The sequence below is a fragment of the Hyla sarda genome, chromosome 6, assembly GCF_029499605.1.
Source record: "Hyla sarda isolate aHylSar1 chromosome 6, aHylSar1.hap1, whole genome shotgun sequence".
Taxonomy (NCBI): domain Eukaryota; kingdom Metazoa; phylum Chordata; class Amphibia; order Anura; family Hylidae; genus Hyla; species Hyla sarda.
In genome coordinates, this window is record NC_079194.1 from 290,880,713 (window position 1) to 290,907,763 (window position 27,051).

A 27,051-nucleotide genomic window follows, 5' to 3' on the forward strand; every position below is an offset into this window, starting at 1 on the left:
CACTCTGGTGTATGGCTGGATCTGGTATTGCAGCTCAATGCTATAGAAGTGAATGAGGCTGCAATACCCGAAATAACCTGTGTACAACAGTGGCACTGTTTAGAAAGGCTAAAGAAGCCTTCTGTCTAGGCGACCGTTTCCCAACCAGGGTGCCTCCAGCTGCTGCAAAACTACAACTCTCAGCATGCCCGGACAGCCGTTGGCTGTCCGGGCATGCTGGGCGTTGTAGTTTTGCAACAGCTGGAGGCCCCCTGGTTGGGAAACACTGGTCTAGGCTGGACATTATAGGAGTGTTCGGCATTCTGGGAAGGCAGGGGTGGGGGGTAAGGAGTGTAACACAGAGGAGCCTGTTTCTAGAGATGAGCGAATATACAGTAAATTTGACTCGTCACGAACTTCTCGGCTCGGCAGTTGATGACTTTTCCTGCATAAATTAGTTCAGCTTTCAGGTGTTCCGGTGGGCTGGAAAAGGTGGATACAGTCCTAAGAAAGAGTCTCCTAGGACTGTATCCACCTTTTCCAGCCCACCGGAGCACCTGAAAGCTGAACTCATTTATGCAGGATAAGTCATCAACTGCCGGGCCGAGAAGTTCGTGACGAATCGAATTTACTGTAAATTCGCTCATCTCTACCCGTTTCCTTATAGAAGAATCACCACTTTGCAAGAAATCGAACCAAATTAAAAACATATCTGACCCTCAGTTTTTTTTTTTTTTTAAAGCGATAGGCTCAGAGTTTTGAATAACACCTCGGCCTGAGGTCACACCGCGGTCTGCCGTACGGTAATACTGGAGGAACCGGACTGAACGGACAGGACGTTACAGCCAATATGGTCAACTGAGACCGGGAGAGGGAGACACAAAAAGCCGGAGGAGATGATGAGTCCCAAACGGTGTGAGCGACGACCCATGGCTGGATACACGTATGGCACATGAGACCCGTGGGGGGGCGCTACGGAGATTAAGGGGGGAGGAGACCGCTCGATCGATAATCAGCCTTGGTCGAACTTCCGATGAAGTGAAGGCACACCTGGCAGCAAAAGGGTTAACAGCCTTTAAGATACGTTTTTGCCAGCCTGCAGCAGAGAACTGCACATTAAAAGCCTTAGAATTTACTATAGAGGAGAAGAGAAAAATAATAATATATGTCGCAGGCAGAATGCTGCCCCCACTCCGAAAGAACAGGAAGAGAATAGATACAATGATTTGTAGTGTAAGAATCCAGCTGAGATACTTCTGGGAGCGCGCAGAAGAGCGCGACGCCGACCGGTGACCGAACTGAGTGCCGCCACCAAGCACAGGGTAGGGTCCTCTCAAAGGGAAGACTAGCGGCTGGCACTCTACTGCCGGAGTTCCACATAGTTGGCGGGGAATAGCCCATAGCGTTCCTTACAGAGCCCCCTCCACCAGCCCTCGTCGATCATCTCGATATTGGTGATAATGTCGTCTGGGTCGAAGGAGATCTCGTCGTCGCCCGCTGGGAAAGACAAAAAAAAGGCGACGTCAATCTCCGGCGGCCAGGAAAGGCACAGTAATAAAATATATATATGGGTGCAGCTGACACTCACCAGCCTGATAGTCATACAAGGCGATGGCTGTGATGCCCAGGTCGTCCCCGTATTCGGCGTATGTGTTCTCAACTAGAAAGGGAGGATAAAGGGAGAACGGTCAGACATTGGAACGCAGGCATATGAGCCTGGACTAACGTGTGAGAGTGTACCCTCCGCTATTGAGCATGGACTAACGTGTGAGAGTGTACCCTCCGCTATTGAGCCTGGACTAACGTGTGAGAGTGTACCCTCCGCTATTGAGCATGGACTAACGTGTGAGAGTGTACCCTCCGCTATTGAGCATGGACTAACGTGTGAGAGTGTACCCTCCGCTATAGAGCCTGGACTAACGTGTGAGAGTGTACCCTCCGCTATTGAGCCTGGACTAACGTGTGAGAGTGTACCCTCCGCTACTGAGCCTGGACTAACGTGTGAGAGTGTACCCTCCGCTACTGAGCCTGGACTAACATGTGAGAGTGTAACCTCCGCTATCGAGCCTGGACTAACGTGTGAGAGTCTACCCTCCGCTACTGAGCCTGGACTAACGTGTGAGAGTGTACCCTCCGCTATTGAGCCTGGACTAACGTGTGAGAGTGTACCCTCCGCTACTGAGCCTGGACTAACGTGTGAGAGTGTACCCTCCGCTACTGAGCCTGGACTAACGTGTGAGGGTCTACCCTCCGCTACTGAGCCTGGACTAACGTGTGAGAGTGTACCCTCCGCTATTGAGCTAAACTAACGTGTGAGAGTCTACCCTCCACTATCGAGCCTGGACTAACGTGTGAGAGTGTACCCTCCGCTACTGAGCCTGGACTAACGTGTGAGAGTGTACCCTCCGCTATTGAGCCTGGACTAACGTGTGAGAGTGTACCCTCCGCTACTGAGCCTGGACTAACGTGTGAGAGTGTACCCTCCGCTACTGAGCCTGGACTAACGTGTGAGGGTCTACCCTCCGCTACTGAGCCTGGACTAACGTGTGAGAGTGTACCCTCCGCTATTGAGCTAAACTAACGTGTGAGAGTCTACCCTCCACTATCGAGCCTGGACTAACGTGTGAGAGTGTACCCTCCGCTACTGAGCCTGGACTAACGTGTGAGAGTGTACCCTCCGCTATTGAGCCTGGACTAACGTGTGAGAGTGTACCCTCCGCTATTGAGCATGGACTAACGTGTGAGAGTGTACCCTCCGCTATTGAGCCTGGACTAACCTGTGAGAGTGTACCCTCCGCTATTGAGCATGGACTAACCTGTGAGAGTGTACCCTCCGCTATTGAGCATGGACTAACGTGTGAGAGTGTACCCTCCGCTATTGAGCCTGGACTAATGTGTGAGAGTGTACCCTCCGCTATTGAGCTAAACTAACGTGTGAGAGTGTACCCTCCGCTATTGAGCTAAACTAACGTGTGAGAGTCTACCCTCCACTATTGAGCCTGGACTAACGTGTGAGAGTGTACCCTCCGCTACTGAGCATGGACTAACGTGTGAGAGTGTACCCTCCGCTATTGAGCATGGACTAACGTGTGAGAGTGTACCCACCGCTATTGAGCCTGGACTAACGTGTGAGAGTCTACCCTCCGCTACTGAGCATGGACTAACGTGTGAAAGTGTACCCTCCGCTATTGAGCTAAACTAACGTGTGAGTGTACCCTCCGCTATTGAGCTAAACTAACGTGTGAGAGAGTACCCTCCGCTATTGAGCTAAACTAACGTGTGAGAGTCTACCCTCCGCTATTGAGCATGGACTAACGTGTGAGAGTGTACCCTCCGCTATTGAGCCTGGACTAACGTGTGAGAGTGTACCCTCCGCTACTGAGCATGGACTAACGTGTGAGAGTGTACCCTCCGCTATTGAGCCTGGACTAACGTGTGAGAGGGTACCCTCCGCTACTGAGCATGGACTAACGTGTGAGAGTGTACTCTCCACTACTGAGCGTGGACTAACGTGTGAGAGTGTACCCTCCGCTATTGAGCCTGGACTAACGTGTGAGAGTGTACCCTCCGCTATTGAGCCTGGACTAACGTGTGAGAGGGTACCCTCCGCTACTGAGCATGGACTAACGTGTGAGAGTGTACCCTCCGCTATTGAGCCTGGACTAATTTGTGAGAGTGTACCCTCTGCTACTGAGCATGGACTAACGTGTGAGAGTGTACCCTCCGCTATTGAGCCTGGACTAACGTGTGAGAGTGTACCCTCCGCTATTGAGCCTGGACTAACGTGTGAGAGTGTACCCTCCGCTATCGAGCCTGGACTAACGTGTGAGAGTGTACCCTTCGCTATTGAGCCTGGACTAATTTGTGAGAGTGTACCCTCCGCTATTAAATGCTTGCAGAGCAGTGTTAACCAATATGTTATTGGGGCTATCTCTATGGCACTGTTAATAGGGGAAACTATACCAATGGCACTGTCATTAAGAGGGGGGGGGGGATATCCTGATGGCACTGTTATTGGGGAGGGGGGGTGCCGAGGTATCTTGATGGCACTATTATTAAAGGGGGGGGGGGGGGCAATCCCGATGGCACTTATTTGGGGGGCCTATCCTGATGGCACTGTTATTGGGGGGGGGGCTATCCTGATGGCACTGTTATTTGGGGGGGGGGGGCTATCCTGATGGCACTGTTATAAGGGGGGGGGGGGGGACTATCCCGATGGCACTGTTATTGGTGGGACCTATCCCGATGGCACTGTTATTGGGGGGGGGGGGGGCTATCCTGATGGCACTGTTATTGGTTGGGGGGGACTATCCCGATGGCACTGTTATTGGTGGGGGGGGGGGGGGGCTATCCTGATGGCACTTATTGGTTGTGGGGGGGGGACTATCCCGATGGCACTGTTATTGGGGGGACCTATCCCGATGGCACTGTTATTGGGGGGTCTATCCTGATGGCACTGTTATAAGGGGGGGGCCTATCCCAATGGCACTGTTGTAGGGGGCCTATCCTGATGGCACTGTTATTGGGGGGCCTATCCTGATGGCACTGTTATAGGGGGCCTATCCCGATGGCACTGTTATAGGGGGCCTATCCTGATGGTACTGTTACTGGGGGGCTATCCCTATTGCATTGTAAGGCTATGTTCACACGGTGGAAAAATTATGCGCGGACATTCCACATATATTATTAACTTCAATGGGGATTTCACTGTCCCATTCACGCAGCGGAAAGTCCCACCCTGGGACTGTTCGTGTGTGTGTGTGTGGGGGGGGGTCGCTGCTGCCCCGATAACACTTATTGGGGGAGGGGTTATTGGTTGGGCGGCTACCCTCATGACACCGTTAAAGAGGGCCAGTAGCAGTTTCTAGTTTTCTAGAGTCCCTACACTTTCTCGGCACCAATTGGACAGTGTCAGACTGGGTACATAACACACAGTTGACAATTCACTTATACATTCCAGGAGGAATAACAGAGGGACAGCAGAAAAGAAGGTGCTCAGAATAATTTCATGTAGATTTATTTACTAAGTCAGAGGAAGTTTTGTTAGCACTTTATGTGAACAGACACACCCCTAGTGTCCGCCATACTTTACCATCTTGGTAATCTGTCGACTCGTATACAGCCTCTGCCTCTGGAGCTGCCGCCTTGTGGCTCACCGCCTCCTGGTAATCGGCCTCCTCCTCATATACATTCTCAGGTAAGGGTGCAGCCTTCGCTGGCTCCTTCTCATACACCGGAGCTGCGTCCTACGTAAGGAAGAGGAGGAAGAGTCAGTGTCCCGCAGGAATTACGCACCTCGGGGTACGAGGAGACAGTAGTTCAGCTCCGTACCTCATACACCGGGCTCGCTGGGGCTTCTTCAGACACTTGCCGGGGTCTTGGGGATGCAGGAGGAGACGCAGGTTTTGCCTTTTCTTGCTCCTTAATTCAAAAGTCAAAAAAATTAAGTAGGAAAAGTTTCCCATTGAAAACCGAACCAACAATATTTAGGCAACTTTAAACATGGAAAAAGGGCCCTTATTGATCCAGCACATTGATGCAGTTTTTGGCAGATTACTGTATGTGTATGAAGAACCATAGACCTGGAGATAATGGAGACATCTCCGTCCACATGTATAAATGTACAGGCCAGAACTTGGCTATATTTCTATGGAAATGTGGATGCTATAGGGTAATACAAATATTTCATATGTATATTTACATGTTAAATTAAATTACCTATAATTATTTTATATTCGTGTGCAGTCCCACCTAGGATAACTTCTACCCTGTGCCAATTTTTATCTACACTGCTCAAAAAAATAAAGGGAACACTTGTAACTCACAATATAACTCAGGAAGAACACTGATTGACAATCAATTTCACATGGAACAGACAACAGGTGGAAATTATAGGCAATTAGCAAGACACCCCCCCAATAAAGGAGTGATTCCGCAGGTGGTGACCACAGACCACTTTTCAATTCCTTTGCTTCCTGGCTGATGTTTTGGTCACTTTTGAATGCTGGTGGTGCTTTCACTCTAGTAGTAGCATGAGACGGAGTCTACAACCCACACAAGTGGCTCAGGTAGTGCAGCTCCTCCAGGATGGCACATCAATGCGAGCTGTGGCAAGAAGGTTTGCTGTGTCTGTCAGCGTCCAGTGTCCAGAGCATGGAGGCGCTACCAGAAGACAGGCCAGTACATCAGGAGATGTGGAGGAGGCCGTAGGAGGGCAACAACCCAGCAGCAGGAGCGCTACCTCCACCTTTGTGCAAGGAGGAGCACTGCCAGAGCCCTGCAAAATGACCTCCAGCAGGCCACAAATGTCCATGTGTCCACTCAAACGGTCAGAAACAGACTCCATGAGGGTGGTATAAGGGCCTGACGTCCACAGGTCGTGGTTGCGCTTACAGCCGAACACCGTACAGGGCGTTTGGCATTTGCCAGAGAACACCAAGATTGGCAGATTCGCCACTGGTGCCCTGTGCTCTTCACAGATTAAAGCAGATTCACACTGAGCACATGTGACAGAGTCTGGCGACGCCATGGAGAACGTTCTGCTGCCTGCAACATCCTTCAGCATGACCAGTTTGGCAGTGGGTCAGTAATGGTGTGGGGTGGCATTTCTTTGGGGGCCGCACAGCCCTCCATGTGCTTGCCAGAGGTAGCCTGACTGCCATTAGGTACCGAGATGAGATCCTCAGACCCCTTGTGAGACCATATGCTGGTGCGGTTGGCCCTGGGTTCCTCCTAATACAAGACAATGCTAGACCTCATGTGGCTGGAGTGTGTCAGCAGTTCCTGTAAGAGGAAGGCATTGATGCTATGGACTGGCCCACCCGTTCCCCAGACCTGAATCCGATTGAGCACATCTGGGACGTCTCGCTCCATCCTCCACAGACTGTCCAGGAGTTGGCGGATGCTTTAGTCCAGGTCTGGGAGGACATCCCTCAGGAGACCATCCTCCACCTCATCAGGAGCATGCCCAGGCATTGTAGGGAGGTCATACGGGCACGTGGAGGCCACACACACTACTGAGCCTCATTGTGACTTGTATTAAGGACATTACATAAAGTTGGATCAGCCTGTAGTGGGGTTTTCCACTGTGATTTTGAGTGTGACTCCATATCCAGACCTCCATGGGTTGATACATTTGATTTCCATTGATAATTTTTGTGTGATTTTGTTGTCAGCGCAGTCAACTATGTAAAGACGAAAGTATTTCATACGATTAGTTCATTCATTAAGATCTAAAATGTGTTCTTCGTGTTCCCTTTATTTTTTTTAAGCAGTGTGTGTGTACATATATAAAAATATCCTTTTTATAAGGATATTGATATTTTGCTGCTTAGGCATCTTATAGTAGAGATATATTCCTTTTTTTCCACTTTGTTGGCACATACCCTTTGACTGCCCTGTATACACTTCTTGTATTATAGCCAGTGCTGAACATGGCGCTACGTTCCACTGGGGAGATGAGACATCACTGGAACACAAAGTGGATCATGTGACTTGGGGCCAGACCTGAAGTGGGCGTGTTTCCATGTTGCGCTAACGGAGGTGTGTGCAGAGAAATATAATGGACATACATTGTATAATTAAAGGGGTACTCCAGCGCTAAGACATCTTATCCCCTACCCAAAGGATAGGGGATAAGATGCCTAATCGCTGGGGTCCCGCCGCTGGGGACCCCCGTGATCCTGCACATAGCACCCTGTTACAATCAGTCCCTGGAGCATGTTCGCTCCGGGTCTGATTACTGGCGATCCCGGGCCCGGAGCATTGTGACATCACGGCCCCGCCCACGTGTGACGCCATACTCCGCCCCCTCAATGCAAGACTATGGGAGGGGGCGTGACAGCTGGAATACCCCTTTAATTATGCCCGACGAAGGAGGTTGTTGTTATGTGGTCACCTCAGACACGAGTAGGCATTTTTGTATTGAATTTTGTCAACTTTACTGCCTGATGCTTAAATGTCTATATTGGACCTAGTTCCAAAACGCCAGTGTGTATACCTGTTTATGAGGATGCAAGATGATCCAAGGGGGGAGTGCAGATTTATTCTGCATTTCCCCACAGTAGAACAAGTGGATGGCACCCCTTGCCATCTTCTTGCCCTTATGCATGTCTTAACCAACTCCTTTGAGTGCTGGACTTTTTCGCTTTTGTTGATTTTTGCACTACCTGACCATCCTTGGGGGACCCAGGAATATCCTAGCGCCCTCTACAGGTGTGGATACTGCTAGCAATGGAGGAAAAGGTTATATATAATTTGAGGCTCTCTCGGCTCGGAGGTGTTAGTGGCACATCACAGGGAGGAGTCTAATTTCTTATGCCATCGTGTTTTTTTGGATTGTAGTGCCACCTATTTTCTAGTTGAATTTGTGTTTTCAAGCCAGAACTTGGGCACCTCAACATGAGGCAAATCCCTGTTAAGCCCATGGTAATATATATATTTTTTTAATCATTATAGCTAGAGCATAGAGAGATACAGGGTGAAAAAGGCCACATTATTTACAGGGGTTGTTTATAAACCACCCATCTTTATAAAGTCACTGTCGTGCACTGACCTGCAGCTTACTGCGCGCCTCCTCCTGTTCCTGCTTCTCCCGCTCCATCCTCTGCGCCCTCTCGGATTCGGCTTTCTTCCTATCTTCCAGTTCTTTTTCCTTTGCCATGTTTTCAAAGTTTGCCCGTATGCTGCTGGCTTTGTTTCCCTCTGTGAAGCAACAAAAGTGGCACAAAAAATACACAAGATGTGATATCCCTGTAGTCACCGTGCATGATGCAGGTTACCAGATATAATTCCTAATAGAAAAACCTTCACTTCTGCAGAGGCGTGCTGGATTGGCTCCTGTGCATTATATTATTGACTGTGACCTCTGACCTCTAGGGATTTACAGACAGCCAGTGCAGGAGACGGGGCTTCTACATACATAAGGAATTCTGTAACCAACTCAGGGCAGAGATGTCATACAGGCCAGGCTGCACAAAGTGGTGGGGTACTAATAGGTGCTGGCAGATTAAAAAACTTCTTATATGTTGTGCATCTTAACAAAACAATACCCTTTCTAATATACTTAAACCACCACTAGGAGTCCCCATACCATCCAGAACATAATCCTGTCTGGCTGCAGCATCATCTTTGTCCCAGCTGAAGCACAGGCTCTGACTAAATCCAGGAAGGGAGGGCGGGACTAGCTCTCCTCTGTGTTCACTCCCGTCCTATCAGACTGCAGCATGAAAACAGAGAGGAGGGGGTTAAAGAGCAGCCTGCAGTGATTGGATGACGAGACCCAGCACAGCACAGCAAACTCAGGGAGGACGATGAGACATGCAGACTGAGGACACACCCCTCCAGAGCCCAGGATGACAAACCAAGTGAACAGATAAATGGTATTTGTGAGGGAAACATAGGTGCTAGACACATAAAAAAGGACTAGCATCTAACTTTTTTTGTGGGATATGATAGGTACTCTTTAAGTAACCTTTGTAAGAGGCTTTCTAGCTGTTTTTGGGGCCCAGCAACGTCCCACAATTTGGGATTTAAGTGCTGCAGCCTGTGAGACACGTTACAGCTGGAGAGCCACACGTTGCACTTGCCAAACTCATTTGCTACACCCAGTTTTAGGTTACAGTCCTTATATTTTCATGTATATATTGCATCTTAAAAAAAAAATTCTGGTGGGCAAGTGTTGATGGTAATCCTTGAGAATCAGATTCTCTTTCTTTTCTCTTTTATTTTTCTGTTATTGATGCTAGGAGTTGTAGTTTTGCAACAGCTGGAGGCACACTGGTTTGGAAACACTAAGCTACGCTTTACCAAGCTTCTCTTATGACTGCATTATACTTGGAGCTTATGGAAATGTACCTACAGGTCAGCAGGGACACTTACCGGCTTCCACCGGCCGAGTTCTCTGATAACTTGAGGACACTTTCTCCACATCGTCAAAGGTGGCCGCAGCCTGGAAAATACGAAACAAAATACAACCAACAACATAACATTAAAAAAAAAAACTACAGTTTTCATTATACAGCTTGTAGGGTGACCACAGACTACAGGCCTACGTGTCTCCTTGGTGACAGACTACACACACAGTGTAGTCTGACTCTGCATATATGTATATATATATATATATATATATAGATATAGAGATATATATAGATATAGAGATATAGATAGAGATATAGATAGATCTAGAGATATAGATAGATCTAGAGATATAGATAGATCTAGAGATATATATATAGAGATATATATATAGATATAGAGATATAGATAGATATATATAGATATAGATAGATAGATATATATAGATAGATCTATATAGATATAGATAGATATAGAGATATATATGTAGATATAGAGATATATATAGATATAGAGATACAGAGAGATACATACAGAGAGATACATACAGAGAGATACAGAGAGAGATACAGAGAGAGAGAGAGAGAGAGATACAGAGATACAGAGAGAGATAGAGAGAGAGAGATAGAGAGAGAGAGATAGAGATAGAGAGAAACAACAGTGCTTCGCCCAAATTGAACGACAGAAGAAAGAGGAGTCCAGCGTCCAATAACTCGGAGGATAATATTTATTTCACCAGATGGTCATAGCAGGAACACAGGGTACAGTGACGCGTTTCGGCCTTACAACAAAGCCTTAGTCATACACTAAGGCTTTGTTGTAAGGCCGAAACGCTTCACTGTACCCTGTGTTCCTGCTATGACCATCTGGTGAAATAAATATTATCCTCCGAGTTATTGGACGCTGGACTCCTCTTTCTTCATATATATATATATATATATATATATATATATATATATATATATATATATATATAACGCAACCGCAGGATCGCTGTGTTGTGTAGTCTGTAACCATGGAGACACACAGGTTTGCGTGTGAGCTGTAGATACTTACAGTAGGAGATTAGTAGTTAAGACTATCTGCAAAGTTGCTTCATTCTAGTCTAAACGCATTTGAGCAGTAAAGAATGGCTACAAGTATACATAGCCTTAGGGCTCATTCACACTACAGACTCTACAATCGGAGCGGGCGCCGGCGAAAACAAGCCGGTAGTGGGACAGTTCAGAAATGCGCTGACTCAATAGGCGGCAATGCATTTCAGAGCGGATTCCACCAAAAGAATGACCATCGGTCTGGGATCCGAAATTCTGTAGGTGCGAATGGTGCAGCAGAATCAAGAGAACAATAGGTTTGCACTGTAGTGTCAAAGCGGAATTTCGTAAAGTCGCGAGGGCAAAAAACGTCTTGTGCAATGTTGTTGGCAGCATATGACTATGGTTTTACTAGATCAGTGTTTACCAACCAGGGTGCCTCCAGCTGTTGCAAAACTACAACTCCCTGCATGCTGGGAGTTGTCGTTTTGCAACAGCTGGAGGCACCCTGGTTGGGAAACACTACACTTTCATCGAAGGCGTCTACTGGGTCACCTTACAGCCATAAAGCAACATTTCAGACATGGCGGTATTTTTTCCATTACTTTTAAGTCAAGCCAGCAGGGATCAGTCTTTACCCCAGACGTTTTATGACATTTTATTTACCTTGTCCATCCGATCCTTCTGCACACCATACTTTCCTCCGAACCCCTTGGAATAATCTAGAAGGTTGAGCAAAAGCCAATTACTAGACAATCGCAAATACAACAGTGCATTTCTGTCTATGCGTGAACAGCTCATGGTTCCCATATGTGTTGCTATCTAGAGAATAATATGCCCGCGTACGGGGGTCCTAGTGCCTGAAAACTAAACCCGAGTGATTAAAAAAATCATTATTATAAAAAAATCCAGCAAAAGGCTGTAATTCTTTTTCAATGCATATGAATGCATTTTTCAATGTTGCATCAATCCCTATGTAGTGAGGTACCCTTAGGCCAGCTGCAGGGATACAGAATTCTACCATGGATAGCCATTGATGTATGAAGGGAACCGGGGGGGTGGGGTTCGGCATAGATGGCTTTTGTAGAGTAAAAACCGTAACAAGTCAAATTTATATTATTAAGTATCGGCTCAAAACCACTAACTGCTGCACCATAACAAAAAATATAACAATAGAATGACAATAAATGATTAACCACCTTATAAAAATCAACTGGTGCCAGAAAGTTAAAGGGGTACTCCCATGTAAAACTTTTTTTTTTTAAATCAACTGGTGCCAGAAAGTTAAACAGATTTGTAAATTACTTCTATTAAAAAATCTTAATCCTTCCAGTACTTATTAGCTGCTGAATACTACAGAGGAAATTCTTTTCTTTATGGAACACAGAGCTCTCTGCTGACATCATGACCACAGTGCTCTCTGCTGACATCTCTGTCCATTTTAAGAACTGTCCAGAGTAGGAGAGAATCCCCATAGCAAACATATGCTGCTCTGGACAGTTCCAACAATGGACTGAGATGTCAGCAGAGAGCACTGTGGTCATGGTGTCAGCAGAGAGCTCTGTGTTCCAAAAAGAAAACCATTTCCTCTTTAGTATTCAGCAGCTAATAAGTACTGGAAGGATTAATATTTTTTTTTATAGAAGTAATTGACAGATCTGTTTAACTTTCTGGCACCAGTTGATTAAAAAAAAAAAAAGTTTTCCACAGGAGTACCCCTTTAAACTGATTTGTAAATTACTTCTATTTAAAAATCTTAATCCTTTCAGTACCTATCAGCTGCTGTATACAGAGGAAGTTGAATTGTTCTTCAAAAAGAAAATAACTTCCTCTGTTTCATACAGCAGCTGATAAGTACTGGAAGGATTAAGATTTTTTAATAGAAGTAATTTACAAATCTGTTTAACTTTCTGGCACCAGTTAATTTTTTTTTAAAATATAGTTTTTCACCGGAGTACCCCTTTGAACCAATAACCTCCTTATAGACTTCCATTATTGCGTATTTTCTGCTGACTTTTCGAAGTCAATGGTACCACAACCAGTTGCGGATTTTCCCCTGTACATTATTTAATTTGAAAAAAGGGGAAAAAGGGGAGGGGATTATTCACATTTATAAAAATTATTATTATTTTTTTTATCCCTCTTAGGCTTCATTCACACTGTCGTTCGGACACGGCAGTGTGACGTCCGTCGGGGAGGCCGGGGAGAATAGCTACTCTGGTCGAAAAACGACAGCGCCCGACAGACCCTATAATAGTAAATGGGACCCGTTGTGGCCCGCCAAAAAGAAAGTCCGTTAACAAAAAAATAAATAAAGGGCCTGACGGACGTTCTCCTACGGGGCACAATGTCAGTGTGAAAGGGGCCTAAGGGACCTATTAGCTGCATTTTTTGATCATTGATCAGTGTCCGTGTTATCGGCACTCTGCGTCTCTAGCCTGCATAAGAAGACTGGAGAAGCAGAGACTAGATCGGATGGCACAAAGGCTGGTAGGGACCCCCTCTGGCTGTCACAACTTCACCGAAGTCCGGCATTAGATGTATATTCCAGCTGCTGATAGCGAGCTCAGCTTGTGAGCACGCTCCATAGACCCAGACTGGGACAAGGGCATACATGTACGTCCTGCGCCATCTAAGGGTTGAACGTGCCTCAATCTACCACAACAACCGTGTAGTTATAGGGCGACATTCTGTGCACATGCGAGTGGAAAGCATTCTTTTGGCAAAGTCCGGAATTTTAAAAGGGTACTCCGCCCCTAGACATCTTATCCCCTATCCAAAGTATAAGGGATAAGATGTCAGATAGCCGGGGTCCCGCTGCTGGGGGACCCCCGGGATCTCCGCTGCGGCACCCCGCCATCATTACTGCACAAAGCACACTCGCTCTGTGCGTAATGACCGGCGATACAGTGACCGGATCATCGTTACGTCACGGCTCCGCTCCCTCGTGACATCACGGCCCGCCCCCTTAATGCAAGTCTATGGGAGGAGGCATGATGGCCGCCACACCCCCTCTCATAGACTTGTATTGAGGGGCGGGCCGTGAGGTCACGAGGGGGCGGGGCTGTGACGTAACGATGCTCCGGACCCTGTATCGCCCATCATTTCGCACAGAGCGAGTTTGCTCTGTGCAGTAATGAAAGCGGGGTGCCGCAGCGGAGATCCCGGGGGTCCCATGCAGCGGGACCCTGGCGATCTGACATCTTATCCCCTATCCTTTGGATAGGGGATAAGATGCTAGAGGTGGAGTACCCCTTTCATTTCCGGAACTAAAAGTCAGCAGTGTGCGCGGTGCAGCAGAATCCCATTGAGAAAAACAAGAGGACTGGAATTTGCGAATGGAATTAGTAAAGGGGTACTCCTCTGGCCAGCGTTCGGAACAGCGTTTGACCCCCCTGCAGCGCGCTCGATACTAAATGTTCCGAACGCTGGCCAGTGGAGTACCGTCTTTAAGTCCAGTAAAGTCCTTTGTGGACACCAAGGCATGTGTCTGTTCTCCTGTTTGACCCTTCAGATTTTAGACCATTGTCTAATAACCTATTTTTTTCAATTATGTCACTTAAAACAAAGTTCCTTAATGAAGATATCCAGAGCAGGAGCAAATACCCATAGCAAGCCTCTCCTGTTCCAGTTCCTGACACGGACAGATGTTACAGAGAGCACAGAACTACACAACTTCCTCTGGAGCACACAGCAGCTGATAAGTACTGGAAGGATCAAGATTTTTAAAGAGAAGTAATTTACAAATCTGTTTAAACTTTCTGGCACTAGTTGATTAGAAAAATATATTTTTTTTCCCCCTCCGATGTACCCCTTTAAAAGGGGTACTCCACTGCCCCAATGTTCGGAACATTTTTCTCCGAATGCTGGGTTCGGGCTGGTGACGTCACACCCCCTCAAAGCAAGTCTATGGGAGGGGGCGTAGACTTGCATTGAGGGGGCGTGGTGTGATGTCATGCAGGGCGTGGCCCGTGACGTCACGACCCCACAGCCAGCATTCGGAACAAAATGTTCCGAACCCTGGGGCAGTGGAGTACCCCTTTAACATATCAGCAATGCTGGCTATGGATTCCAGTAAGTTATACATAATTTTGGTTATTTGGTTCACTTGCACTATAACTAGAGATGAGCGAACTTACAGTAAATTCGATTTGTCACGAACTTCTCGGCTCGGCAGTTGATGACTTTTCCTGCATAAATTAGTTCAGCTTTCCGGTGCTCCCGTGGGCTGGAAAAGGTGGATACAGTCCTAGGAGACTCTTTCCTAGGACTGTATCCACTTTTTCCAGCCCACGGGAGCACCTGAAGGCTGATATCATTTATGCAGGATAAGTCATCAACTGTTGAGCCGAGAAGTTTGTGACGAATCGAATTTACTGTAAGTTCGCTCATCTCTAACTATAACCCACAGTATTGTTTTTAGTGCTGGTGAACCGGCTGTCTTGAAACTTTAAAGGGCTATTCTGGGCAAAAACATCTTATCCCCTATCGAAAGGATTGGGGAGAAGATGTCTGATTGCGGGGGGTCAGCCGCGGGTGGCCATCTCCCTGCAGCAGCCCACATTCTATGCGTAGCTGTGTCTGATGTTTCAGAAACCTCCGTGCTTTCGGGACGGGGACGTGACGTCACACCACGCCCCCTCCATTCATGTCTATGGGAGGGGGCATTGCGTGACGTCACGTCTCGGAAGCACGGATTTTTCTGAAACTTCAGACACAGCTACGCAGGGAGATCGCAGGGAGATCGCGGGGGGTCCTAGCGGGGGCCCCCCCCCGCGATCAGACATCTTATCCCCTATCCTTTTGATAGGGGATAAGATGTTTTTGCCCGGAATACCCCTTTAATAAACTTTCAAGTTGGTATTAAAAAAAAAAAAAAAAAAAAAAAAAAAAAAATCGGCAGCATTTTGCTCCATTCTCTCAGAAAGAGATGGATAAGGTTACACATGTCACCCCTGGTACTAGAAGAAGCTTAATTCTTTATCTATCCCTAGCCATTAGTGTGAGGCACCCACTTCCCACCGCATAGTAGTACAGGTTAGATATACGGAGAAAGAGACACCAGAGAAGCATCGCACAGGTAGAGGTGAAAATTAGACGGTAAAGAACAGTGGAGAAGACACGGACCACATGTAACAGGGAGCGGAGGGTCACAGAATACCTTTTTGGGATTCGTGGAGCTGAAGTTTCTCTTGGTGATCCCAGCCAAGCGCACACTTGTCTTGTCTGTCTGTCTGTACACCAAACTTTCCTCCAAACCCTTTCACATAGTCTACGCACACACAGAAATCCATGTGCCATTAAACAGGAATGAGACACACCCCATGCACACCCAACAGGTTATGAGTTACGGACATCTGCTGCTTAGTACCCGCTAAGAATAGTGAAGTTAAATTGGGGTGAGCCTGCTAAATGGGAACGGACTTCAGAGAAAGGACCTCCTCTAATCTATACTAAAATGTGAAAACCATGTCCTAATATCTTACTTCTAGGCTGAGATATGATGATTTGAAGTTACAGGCCCCAAAGCCTGAGGCTGCACTACTGAGAAATCCTGGCGACAATGGGGGAGATTTATCAAAACCTGTCCGGAGGAAAAAGATGCCCATAGCAACCAATCAGATCGCTTCTTTTATTTAAAAAAAAAAAAAGACTTCTGCAAAATGAAAGAAGCGCTCTGATTGGTTGCTATAGGCAACTGGGCAACTTTTCGATAAATCTCCCCCAATATGACTTGTTATGTGTCAGGTGCGGTAATCTACTTCCCGCCTGGCTTATATATTAGAAGATATGTAGATATTATTCACACATTAAACATTGTAGCTGATGGGATCAAGGGTGACGTACTGTCAGTAGTGCAGCCTCAGGCTTTGGGCCTGTAAATTTAAGAAATACATGGGGAGATTTACCAAAACCTGTGCAGAGGAAAAGTTGATTGCCCATAGCAACCAATCAGATTGCTGCTTTTATTTTTGAAAAGGCCTCTGAAAACTAAAAGAAGCGATCTGATTGGTTGCCATGGGCAACTGCTCTACTTTTCCTCTGCACAGGTTTTGATAAATCCACTATATATCTCTGTATAGAAAATGGCTATTAAAACACAGTTTTCACATTTTCTTTTTTATGAACTTTTAAGTATTAATTTAGATAAATGGATGTACAGACTTAGTACATTAAATATATATATATATATATATATATATATATATATATATATATTCTCAGGTATATATAAGTTAAGGGTATAGCACTAAATTCATATGTATTAAAATGGTTATCCAGTATCAGAGTCCAGAAACAGCGCCACCCCTGTCCTCAGGTTGTTTTGTGGCATTGCAGCTCAGTTCAGAGCCAAGCTGAAAAACTTTTGCTGTGGTGCTGTTTTTTTTAAAGAAATTAGCTCTGTTTTTCTATTCCTGGATAACCCCTTTAGACTAAATGCTGCTGAAATTCTATTATAATAAAGGCTCATTAGGTAGAATTCCTATTTAACAGGCTCATTTGGGAACAAGGCTTCCTGAAATATCAATTCACCATATGCAAGACTATTAAAACAAGGATTGTAAGAGGGTCACAGGTAATGGATGGGGGGGAAGGCGGTCAGTGATTCCCTCATGGAGCACCGTCCATGCAGTACACAGGAATGTTACATAGGACTGGTCCATAAACAGTGAAGGAACAGGCAGCAGACACCCTACAAATCAGATTTCCAACAATCATAGGGACCAATGGTGGCAGCATTTCAGATTTTAACAAGTTGAAAGGTCATAAAAAATAATAATAATAAATCATCATTATTATCTTTATCAATAATAATAAATAATTATTATATTATTATTTTATTATTATTATTATTATTGATAAAGATAATAATGATGATGTATTATTATTATTAAATTAATATAAAAACAAAATCCCAAGAATAAAGGGGGACGGCCATCTCCAAAAATTATAGCATTTCCACAGGATAGGGAATAACTATCTGATCATTTTGGGTCCAACCAACCCCAAGAACAGTGGTCAAATGTTTTCGGCACTTGGCAATGTTCAGCAGGCCTTTAGAAACGATTGGGCCTGTGGTTTGCATGTGCCATATCATTGTGCCATTCCGGTGTTCATTCCCCATTTTTCTGCTTTCTCTTGATCAGTGGGTGTCCCAGCCATCAGACCCCCCCCTACTAATCAGTTTGTTATCGCCTATCCTGTGAATAAGGTTTCACTTTTGGGGATAGGAATACCCCTTTAATAAAGGCAAAAAACAAAAAACAAATCTGGTTGTCATCTTCATAGTGGAAAAACTTTAGGCTGACATAATTTTTCAGTGCAAAATGAAAAATATGACAGCAAGTTTTTATTGTAGCTCCGAGAATCCATTTATAAAAAAAAAAAGGGAATCAAAACTTCTGAGAGTTCCATATAGAGGACAGGGAGAGGAGGAAAAAAGATACCTTAAGTTCCAGTCATGCACATGACTGAAAAAACCTCTTACAGCAACCTTTTATTGTAAGTGTCCAGGAGGCGGAGCCTTAATGCTAAGTGCCCAGGAGGAGGAGCCTGTATGTTAAGTGCCCATGAGGAGGATCCTTTATGCTAAGTGCCCAGGAGGAGGATCCTTTATGCTAAGTGTCCAGGAGGAGGAGCCTTTATGCTAAGTGCCCAGGAGGAGGAGCCTTTATGCTAAGTGCCCAGGAGGAAGAGCCTTTATGCTAAGTGCCCAGGAGGAAGAGCCTTTATGCTAAGCGCCCAGGAGGAAGAGCATTTATGCTAAGTGCCCAGGAGGAGGAGCCTTTATGCTAAGTGCCCAGGAGGAAGAGCCTTTATGCTAAGTGCCCAGGAGGAAGATCCTTTATGCTAAGTGCCCAGGAGGAAGAGCCTTTATGCTAAGTGCCCAGGAGGAAGAGCCTTTATGCTAAGTGCCCAGGAGGAGGAGCCTTTATGCTAAGTGCCCAGGAGGTGGAGCCTTTATGCTAAGTGCCCAGGAGGTGGAGCCTTTATGCTATGTACCAGGAGGTGGAGCCTTAACACTAAGTGCCTAGGAGGTGGAGCATTTATGCTAAGTGCACAGAGCTGTGTGCACTGAGCACCCCCTCAGACCTTCCTCTTAGCTCTGAGTAACTCTTCTAGCCGTCTCAGAATTAGACTGTTGAACTGAGGGGAGGGGCCCAGGGATTGGGGGATAATGAATAATCATGCGACTGATTGGCTCGGTACATACATGGTTTTTGAAGTTTTATAAAAGAAAGCAGACATGTTTTTTTAATCCTGTAACTGCCCCCCATTGGAGCCTCAGGGAAAGGAAAAGCTAAAAAACTAAAAAAAAAAATTTTAAAGAAAATAAATAAATAAATGTTGCCAAATAAAATAAATAAGAAAACATCCACCATATGGGATGTTATGATGTCTTAAATGCCAGAGTCTAAGACCGTGTTTCCCAACCAGGATGCCTCCAGCTGTTGAAAAACTACAATTCCCAGCATGCCTGGACAGCCAAAGGCTGTCCAGGCATGCTGGGAGTTGTAGTTGTGCAACAGCTGGAGGCACACTGTTTGGGAAACACTGGCCTGAGACATATACATCTAGCTATATACTGCCACCATTAGTGCCGAAATATCTAGAAAAACCCCAAGCAACAAAATTGGGAAAAAACCCGAAAAGGTTAGTTCTCTTGTTATGAGATTATGTTTAGTTTTTTTTTATGTATGACTCTTATGTATCAATACACACTGGTTTGTCTAACACCCTGAGCTTGTATCCGTCGTGTCACACTGCGCCTTTGAGGGATACAGACGCGGGCTAATACAGATTCCCACATATAAACCATAAGAAGCTGTAATAATACTGAACCTTTCTGGGATTCGTGCTTCTCGGTCTTGCTTTGATACTCATACCCCACGGCGCTCTTGTCTACATTGTCCTTGTCGATGCCGTATTTACCGCCAAAACCTTTAGAATAATCTACAAATTGAAAATGCAGTGTGAGAATTATATATACAGATGTGAATACATCCTATCACTACTACATATACCAGTGTTTCCCAACCAGGGTGCCTCCAGCTGTTGCAAAACTACAACTCCCAGCAGGCAAAAGGCTGTCCAGGCATGCTGGAAGTTGTAGTTTTGCAACAGCTGGAGGGACCCTGGTTAGGAAATGCTGACATATACCATCATGTATTGGATTGTTACTAATACTTTTGCTAAATCAGTTTCTAGGCAGACCATAGTGTATATCAGGGGGCTCAACTGGCAGACACTTAATGCGGCCACCAGTTTTTGGGGCCAGTAAGCCGGGCCGGATTATAAGGAGGGCACCCGGGAATGCCATCATCTCCAGCCAATTTGGGGAACCAATAATAGTAGGCTTTTCCCTGCGCTATATTGTATAGTTATTGGGGAAACATGGTGGCACAGATCATTTTGGGGGGGGGGACACATGGTGGCACAGATCATTAGGGGGACACATGGTGGCACAGATCATTTGGGGGGGGACACATGGTGGCACAGATCATTTGGGGGACACATGGTGGCACAGATCATTAGGGGGGCACATGGTGGCACAGATCATTAGGGGGGCACATGGTGGCACAGATCATTAGGGGGGCACATGGTGGCACAGATCATTAGGGGGGCACATGGTGGCACAGATCATTAGGGGGGCACATGGTGGCACAGATCATTAGGGGGGCACATGGTGGCACAGATCATCAGGAGGGACACCTAAATCAATAAGAAATACCCCATTTTATGGAAAGCTACATATGCCCCGCCCCTGAGGTTCCATTTATAGTACAGTAGTGGGGAAAAACAGCACTGTGTTCATGTTCGCTCAGAGTTACAAACCTTTCTGGGACTCGTGCTTTTCAGTCTTTCCTTGGTAATCGAATCCAACAGCGCTCTTATCCACACGGTCTGCCTGGACACCGAATTTTCCACCAAAACCTGCGGTATAATCTGCAAAAGGTAAAAGCATTAGCATATGAACTTAAAGGAGATCTCTGGCAAAAAATAACTTATCCCCTCTCCAAATGATAGGGGATAAGTAGATGACCGGTCAAATAGTAAGATGGTAGTCAGAGGTACGGTGCCCACGCATTCTGTTGCCTATATGGCAACTTCCTCAGGGGTGCAACTGCATCCCTGAGGAAGTTGCAATGTAGGCAACGAAACGTGTCGGGACTTAGTTGACACCGTATCTCTGACAACCATCTTGATATTTGACCTAACCCTCTCTTCTATTGCTGGATTCTGCTGCTTAATGGCATCATTACTTTATCTCACTTCATGCATATACTTTTTTCCTTATTATGTCACTTTGATATGGTTTGATTTGCTTGTTACACAGTAATTTTTATATTTGTTTGTACTGTTTACAATATGTGTGTATAGGCCCTTCATTCATCTTAGTGGTTTCTGCCAGAGAATACGAGACATAGAATACAAGGTACATAATTTATGTTACACTCAAATGGCATAGAGCGTGAGAACTTCATTGGGCAACAGACTTAGGGTACAATTGTAGTAATGGAAAATTAAAGTTCAATAAGAATCTGAGGTATAAAGTATCATCATGTAAACAAAAAATCATAAAAGTAGATATTAAGCCTGGTAGGGTATTCATATACATAAATGGACATAGACACACTATTTAAATGGGCATACTTAATAGTGGACATGACTGTGCCAAGAATAGGCTGACAACCAGGGAAACCCAAGAGGAAACCATGTAGGAGTAAGGCTAGGTTCACATTGAGAAATTCCGTCCGTGCGGACATTGTCGTCCCCATAGACGGCAATGTCTTCTGAGTTGATTCCAGCTAAAGTGTGATCAAGATCATGCTGCTGAAGTTCCTTAGTGTAAACCCGCCCATGTGAACATACCCTTAAAGTCTATATTTAGGGCAGTGTTTCCCAACCAAGGTGCCTCCATAACTACAACTCCCAGCATGCCCGTACAGCCATAAAGGGGTACTCCGCCCCTAGACATCTTATCCCCTATCCAAAGGATAGGGGATAAGATGTCAGATCTCCGCGGTCCCGCCGCTGGGGACCCCTGGGATTGCCGCCGCAGCACCCCGCTGTCATTACTGCACAGAGCGAGTTCGCTCTGCTCGTAATGACGGGCAACACAGGGGCCGGAGCATCGTTACGTCACGGCCCCGCCCCTCGTGATGTCACGGCTCGCCCCCCTCAATACGAGTCTATGGGAGGGAGCGTGGCGGTCATCACGCCCCTGCCATAGACTTGTATTAAGGGGGCGGGCCGTGATGTCACGAGGGGAGGAGCAATGACGTCACGCTGCTCCATCCCCTGTATCGCCCGTCATTATCCACAGAGCGAACTTGCTCTGCGCAGTAATGACAGCGGGGTGCCGCAGCGGCAATCCCGGGGGTCCCCAGCAGCGGGACCGCGGAGATCTGACATCTTATCCGCTATCCTTTGGATAGAAGTAATTTACAAATCTGTTCAACTTTCTGGCACCAGTTGATTTAAGAAAAGAAAAAAAAGTTTTCCACCGGAGTACCCCTTAAAAGGGTTATCCAGGAAAAGAAATTTTTTTTATATATATCTCAACTGGCTCCAGAAAGTTAAACAGATTTGTAAATTACTTCTATTAAAAAATCATAATCCTTCCAGTACTTCTGAGCTTCTGAAGTTAAGGTTGTTCTTTTCTGTCTAAGAGTTCTCTGATGACACGTGTCTCGGGAAACGCCCAGTTTAGAAGAGGTTTGCTATAGGAATTTGCTTCTAAACTGGGTGTTTCCCGAGACAGGTGTCATCAGAGAACTCTTAGACAGAAAAGAACAACCTTAACTTCAGAAGCTCATAAGTACTGGAAGGATTATGATTTTTTAATAGAAGTAATTTACAAATCTGTTTAACTTTCTGGAGCCAGTTGAGATATAAAAAAAAAAAGTTTATTCCTGGATAACCCCTTTAAACTCTAGGAGAGACTCTGGAGGAGGATGTAGGCCTCAATAGTGCAGGTGAACCAAAATTCCTCCAAGTGAGAGAGGTGCAGGACAACGCCAGTCGACCTAACCTTGAGCTCTTGATAAATATGGCGTTCGGAATGTTGAGCGCAAATAAGACTGGAAAATAAGGCAATACTACTGATAAACGGTCTCCACTCGATCTTCTCCTCCTGTCTCCATTACAATATTAATGATCGCACATATTCAGATAGAAATGACTATTCCCCCGTGGTACCAAGGTCCTTGTACGCTCCTCGTAACATCCATCTGTTGTCAGACAAGCACGACTACTCTCGGCATCTACAACTCATAAAACCAATTTAGGATAAGTGTCTGCACACTCATCCCGCTGATTAACCTCTGCTACATCCAAATTCCTCTAATCCTTCGAAAATTACCAGACGCTCAAGAAGGAAGGAGCCATGAATAACTCGGTTTAGTCACAGCGCAATGCCAAGTGGCGACGGTTGTATGCAGTTTCCTTTAAATTTTATTTCATTTTATTTTCCTTTTTTTTTTTTATTCTTTTATTTATGCAAGTAACAATTTTATAATAAATAAAAAAAATAAAAAAATCATTTAAAAATAAAAAATAAAATAGCAAAATTAAGATGAATTGGTAACCATGCCAAATAAGGAGATGCTCTTTATGTCCTTTTTTTTTTTAGAGGTTATTTATTCTGGCTGGGTGGACACGTGGTCCAAATAGGCTTTTAACAGCGCCACTCTTGTCCGTGGCTGCGTCTGGTATTGCAGCTCATCACTATGCAAATAAATAGTATCTAAAATCCAATACAAAATTGATGGTTGGGAAAAGCTGTCTAAAGCTTTGTTTTCCAACAAGGGAGCCTCCAGCTGTTGCAAAACTACAACAGTATTCTGTGACAACAGTATTCTGTGCAGTCTCTGCTCCCTCATTTTGTCACCAACCTTTCTGAGATTCATGTTTGTCCGTTTTGCCCTTGTAGTCAAAGCCCACAGCGCTCTTGTCCACGCGGTCAGCCTGAACTCCGTACTTTCCCCCGAACCCACTGGCGTAATCTTAAGAAGGAAAAAAAAAAAAAGAAAAAAAAAAAAAAAAAAGTGAGAAGTGATTTGGATGTGATAATCCAGAGTACACAGTCTACATCTCTGCTGGAATAAAGTAAATCTGAACAGTCATATCCTTCTATAGAATAGATCAATAAACTGGGAAAGCTCTGGAGTACAGGATATAACTCAGGATCAGTACAGGATAAGTAATGTAATGTATGTACACAGTGGCCCCACCAGCAGAATAGTGAGCACAGCTCTGGAGTATAATACAGGATATAACTCAGGATCAGTACAGGATAAGTAATGTAATGTATGTACACAGTGACCTCACCTGCAGAATAGTGAGTACAGCTCTGGAGTATTATACAGGATATAACTCAGGATCAGTACAGGATAAGTAATGTAATGTATGTACACAGTGACCTCACCAGCAGAATAGTGAGTACAGCTCTGGGGTATAATACAGGATATAACTCAGGATCAGTACAGGATAAGTAATGTAATGTATGTACACAGTGACCTCACCAGCAGAATAGTGAGTACAATCCAATATTACTCATGTCAAAACTCCTGCCAGATCTCCTGAGAATCTGTCACATATACATTTTTTGTTAGAGTCCATTTTGCTATGAATTCTGTTACAGTTATTGTGCTTTTAGGTGACATACAGAAATATTTAGCTAACAACCTGTCAATCAAAGATCTGCATGTTCCTTCCTACCTTTCTGGGATGCATGTTTCTCAGTCTTTCCTTGGTATTCAAAGCTCATGGCCGACTGTAGACGACAACCAGTGTTAGAGAGAATTGTATTTTAACAGAAAATTAAAAGGGTACCTCTCATCAAAAAAACTTTTGATATATTATAGATTAATGTATGCAGAATAACTTTACAATTGCATGTTATTAAAAAATATGCTTCTTTCTATTTCATTTTCCACTGTGAAGAAATGACCACTAGGGGTCTCCCTACCAGTCCTGGCAGCAAGAATTTCAGACTCATGCTGGAGTCCTAAACACTACGAGCTGCCAGTCTGCTTTATTCACAAAGGAGAACACTCAGAGCTGCCAGCCTGCTTTGTTCACAGCCTGTTTGGCTGTGAACAAAGCAGGCTGGCAGCTATGAGTGTTTAGGACTCCAGCATGAGTCAGAAATGCTTGCTGCCAGAACTGATCGGGAAAAATACAATAGAAAGAAGCATATTTTTCATTAACATGCTATTGGAAAGTTATTCAACATTCATTAATCTAAAATATATCAAAAGTTTATTTGATGAGAGGTACCCTTTAATCTACAGCAGCGAAAAAACAGAACAAGTAAGAGGTCGATAGCTGCCATTATAGTGATCAATGAGGAATCAACACCAAGCTCACATTTAGGCAAGTTTCACACGGACGTTTTGCATAATACACCTGTGTGAAACTGGCCTAAGGTTGCTTTCATACTTGTGTTTGCTATATACTCTAGGACAGTGTTTCTCAACCAGGGTGCCTTTGGCTGTTGCAAAACTACAACTCCCAGCATGCACACTGGGAGTTGTGGTTTTGCAACAGGTGGGGGCACCCTGGTTGGGAAACACTGGGATAGGTAATGGCTAGCAGGTTGGTGGGGATATTTTGCAGAATGGAATAGCCCAGTAGATTGTATACTATATATCCAGACCACAGTTTCCCATTAAAGGGGTACTCCGCTGTAAACATCTTATCCCCTATTGAAAGGATAGGGGATAAGATGTTAGATCGCAGAGCTCCCGCTGCTGGGGATCCCCGCGATCTTCACTGGGGCACCCCTGTCATTGGGTGCACGGAGCGAACTCCGCTCTGTGCCTGATGATTGGCAATGCTGGCCACCACGCCCGCTGCATTCACGTCTATGGGAGAAGGCGTCATGCCCCCTCCCATAGACAAGATCACAAAACGTGGAAGGATGCTGCCGCTGGCGGCCCTGAGATCACGGGGGTCCCCAGCGGCAGGACCCCTGCGATCGTACATCTTATCCCCTATCTTTTGGATAGGGGATAAGATGTTTACAGGGAGTACCCCTTTAAGAGTATCAATGGCATACATTACCATATGTCGGGGTTAGACGTTCTCAGTAAAATTCAGGATACTTTATACTATAAAACGTACAATGGCCCTCATTTACTATTGCAAACCCGACCTGTTTTGTCGGGTTGTGCATCAGATTCTGTCGCATTGCGCCAGAAATTCTGTCTGCGCCAGATTTTGCGCCAGAATTTGCGCCAGAATTGAAAAACCTCCGACTAACTCTCCATTTTGCTAAGAAAACCTGAAAAAGGGGCGTGACCGCCGGGAAAAGGGGACATGGTCTCTGAAAAGGGGCGTGTTCCCGACATTTTCACAAAATCCCAACATATTTACTAAGGTTTCCACATAAAATGTGGTGGATTTGAGCTGAGGAAAACCCTACAGATCAGAACATGTGTAAAAAAAAAAAAAAAAAGCAAAGTGTAGGGAAAGTGGAAACTGTAGGGAAACCTTAGTAAATACCGTGGAAAATAAATTGTAGGGAATTAAAACCCACAAAGAAACCTACACAACACTCTTAGTAAATGAGGGCCAATGAGTTTCAAACAGGGCGTAATAGACAGTACATAAGTAATGAGTATACGGCATGTAGTACAAGGATATCGTACCTGATCCACGCGGTCTGTCTGAACGCCAAACTTGCCTCCGAAACCCTTCACCGAATCGGACTGTGAGCAGTGCTTGGATAGCTTCGCCTGATATTCATGTCCCACGGCACTCTAGAAAGAGAAGTAAGCCTCCTGTCAGTACTCATCGTGGCATCGTACCAGTATACCCAGTGGTATGTTAACTGCATCTCCAGTGCCCTGACTGGACTGGCACGAGGTGCAGAATATGCCCTTTCTGTCTGCCAAACCCTGGAGTGAGAGCTTATTCCGCCCACCACTTCCCGTTCCCCGCTCACAGGCAGCCATCGTACACATGCGGGTGATGAAGCGGCTCGGCATGAGGCTTGTGAATCAGATGGCAGCTGCTTCAATAGCTCCTTTATACACTCATCTTATTTAGAAGCTGCTTCCCAGTGTATAACATCAGGCCCCTACAATCTGTCAGTCACACCACAGCCAAACCAGGCCCGGGTATAATGACCGCTGTCCCACAGAGCCCTGAACACAGCAGGAAGTACAAGGTA

The 27,051-nt window shown here is 45.4% G+C and overlaps 1 protein-coding gene across 2 annotated transcripts in view; it reads right to left on the reverse strand.

The window, feature by feature from the left end:
- Positions 1-578: 578 nt before the first annotated feature.
- CTTN (cortactin) overlaps positions 579-27,051 on the reverse strand; it is a 50,884-nt gene continuing 24,411 nt past the window's right edge. Inside the window, exons 5-17 of one of the 2 annotated variants that reach the window (XM_056527705.1) lie at positions 26,528-26,638; positions 24,594-24,648; positions 23,768-23,878; positions 20,706-20,816; positions 19,713-19,823; positions 16,030-16,140; positions 11,535-11,590; positions 9,859-9,928; positions 8,534-8,682; positions 5,311-5,400; positions 5,072-5,225; positions 1,568-1,639; positions 580-1,476 (exon numbers count right to left, since the gene is read on the reverse strand). In XM_056527705.1, coding sequence (XP_056383680.1) covers positions 1,340-1,476; positions 1,568-1,639; positions 5,072-5,225; positions 5,311-5,400; positions 8,534-8,682; positions 9,859-9,928; positions 11,535-11,590; positions 16,030-16,140; positions 19,713-19,823; positions 20,706-20,816; positions 23,768-23,878; positions 24,594-24,648; positions 26,528-26,638 — 1,338 coding nt within the window. In that variant the 3' untranslated portion in view covers positions 580-1,339. Of the gene's footprint in view, positions 1,477-1,567; positions 1,640-5,071; positions 5,226-5,310; positions 5,401-8,533; positions 8,683-9,858; positions 9,929-11,534; positions 11,591-16,029; positions 16,141-19,712; positions 19,824-20,705; positions 20,817-23,767; positions 23,879-24,593; positions 24,649-26,527; positions 26,639-27,051 lie in introns of both variants that reach the window. The other variant, XM_056527706.1, reaches the window with a different exon arrangement.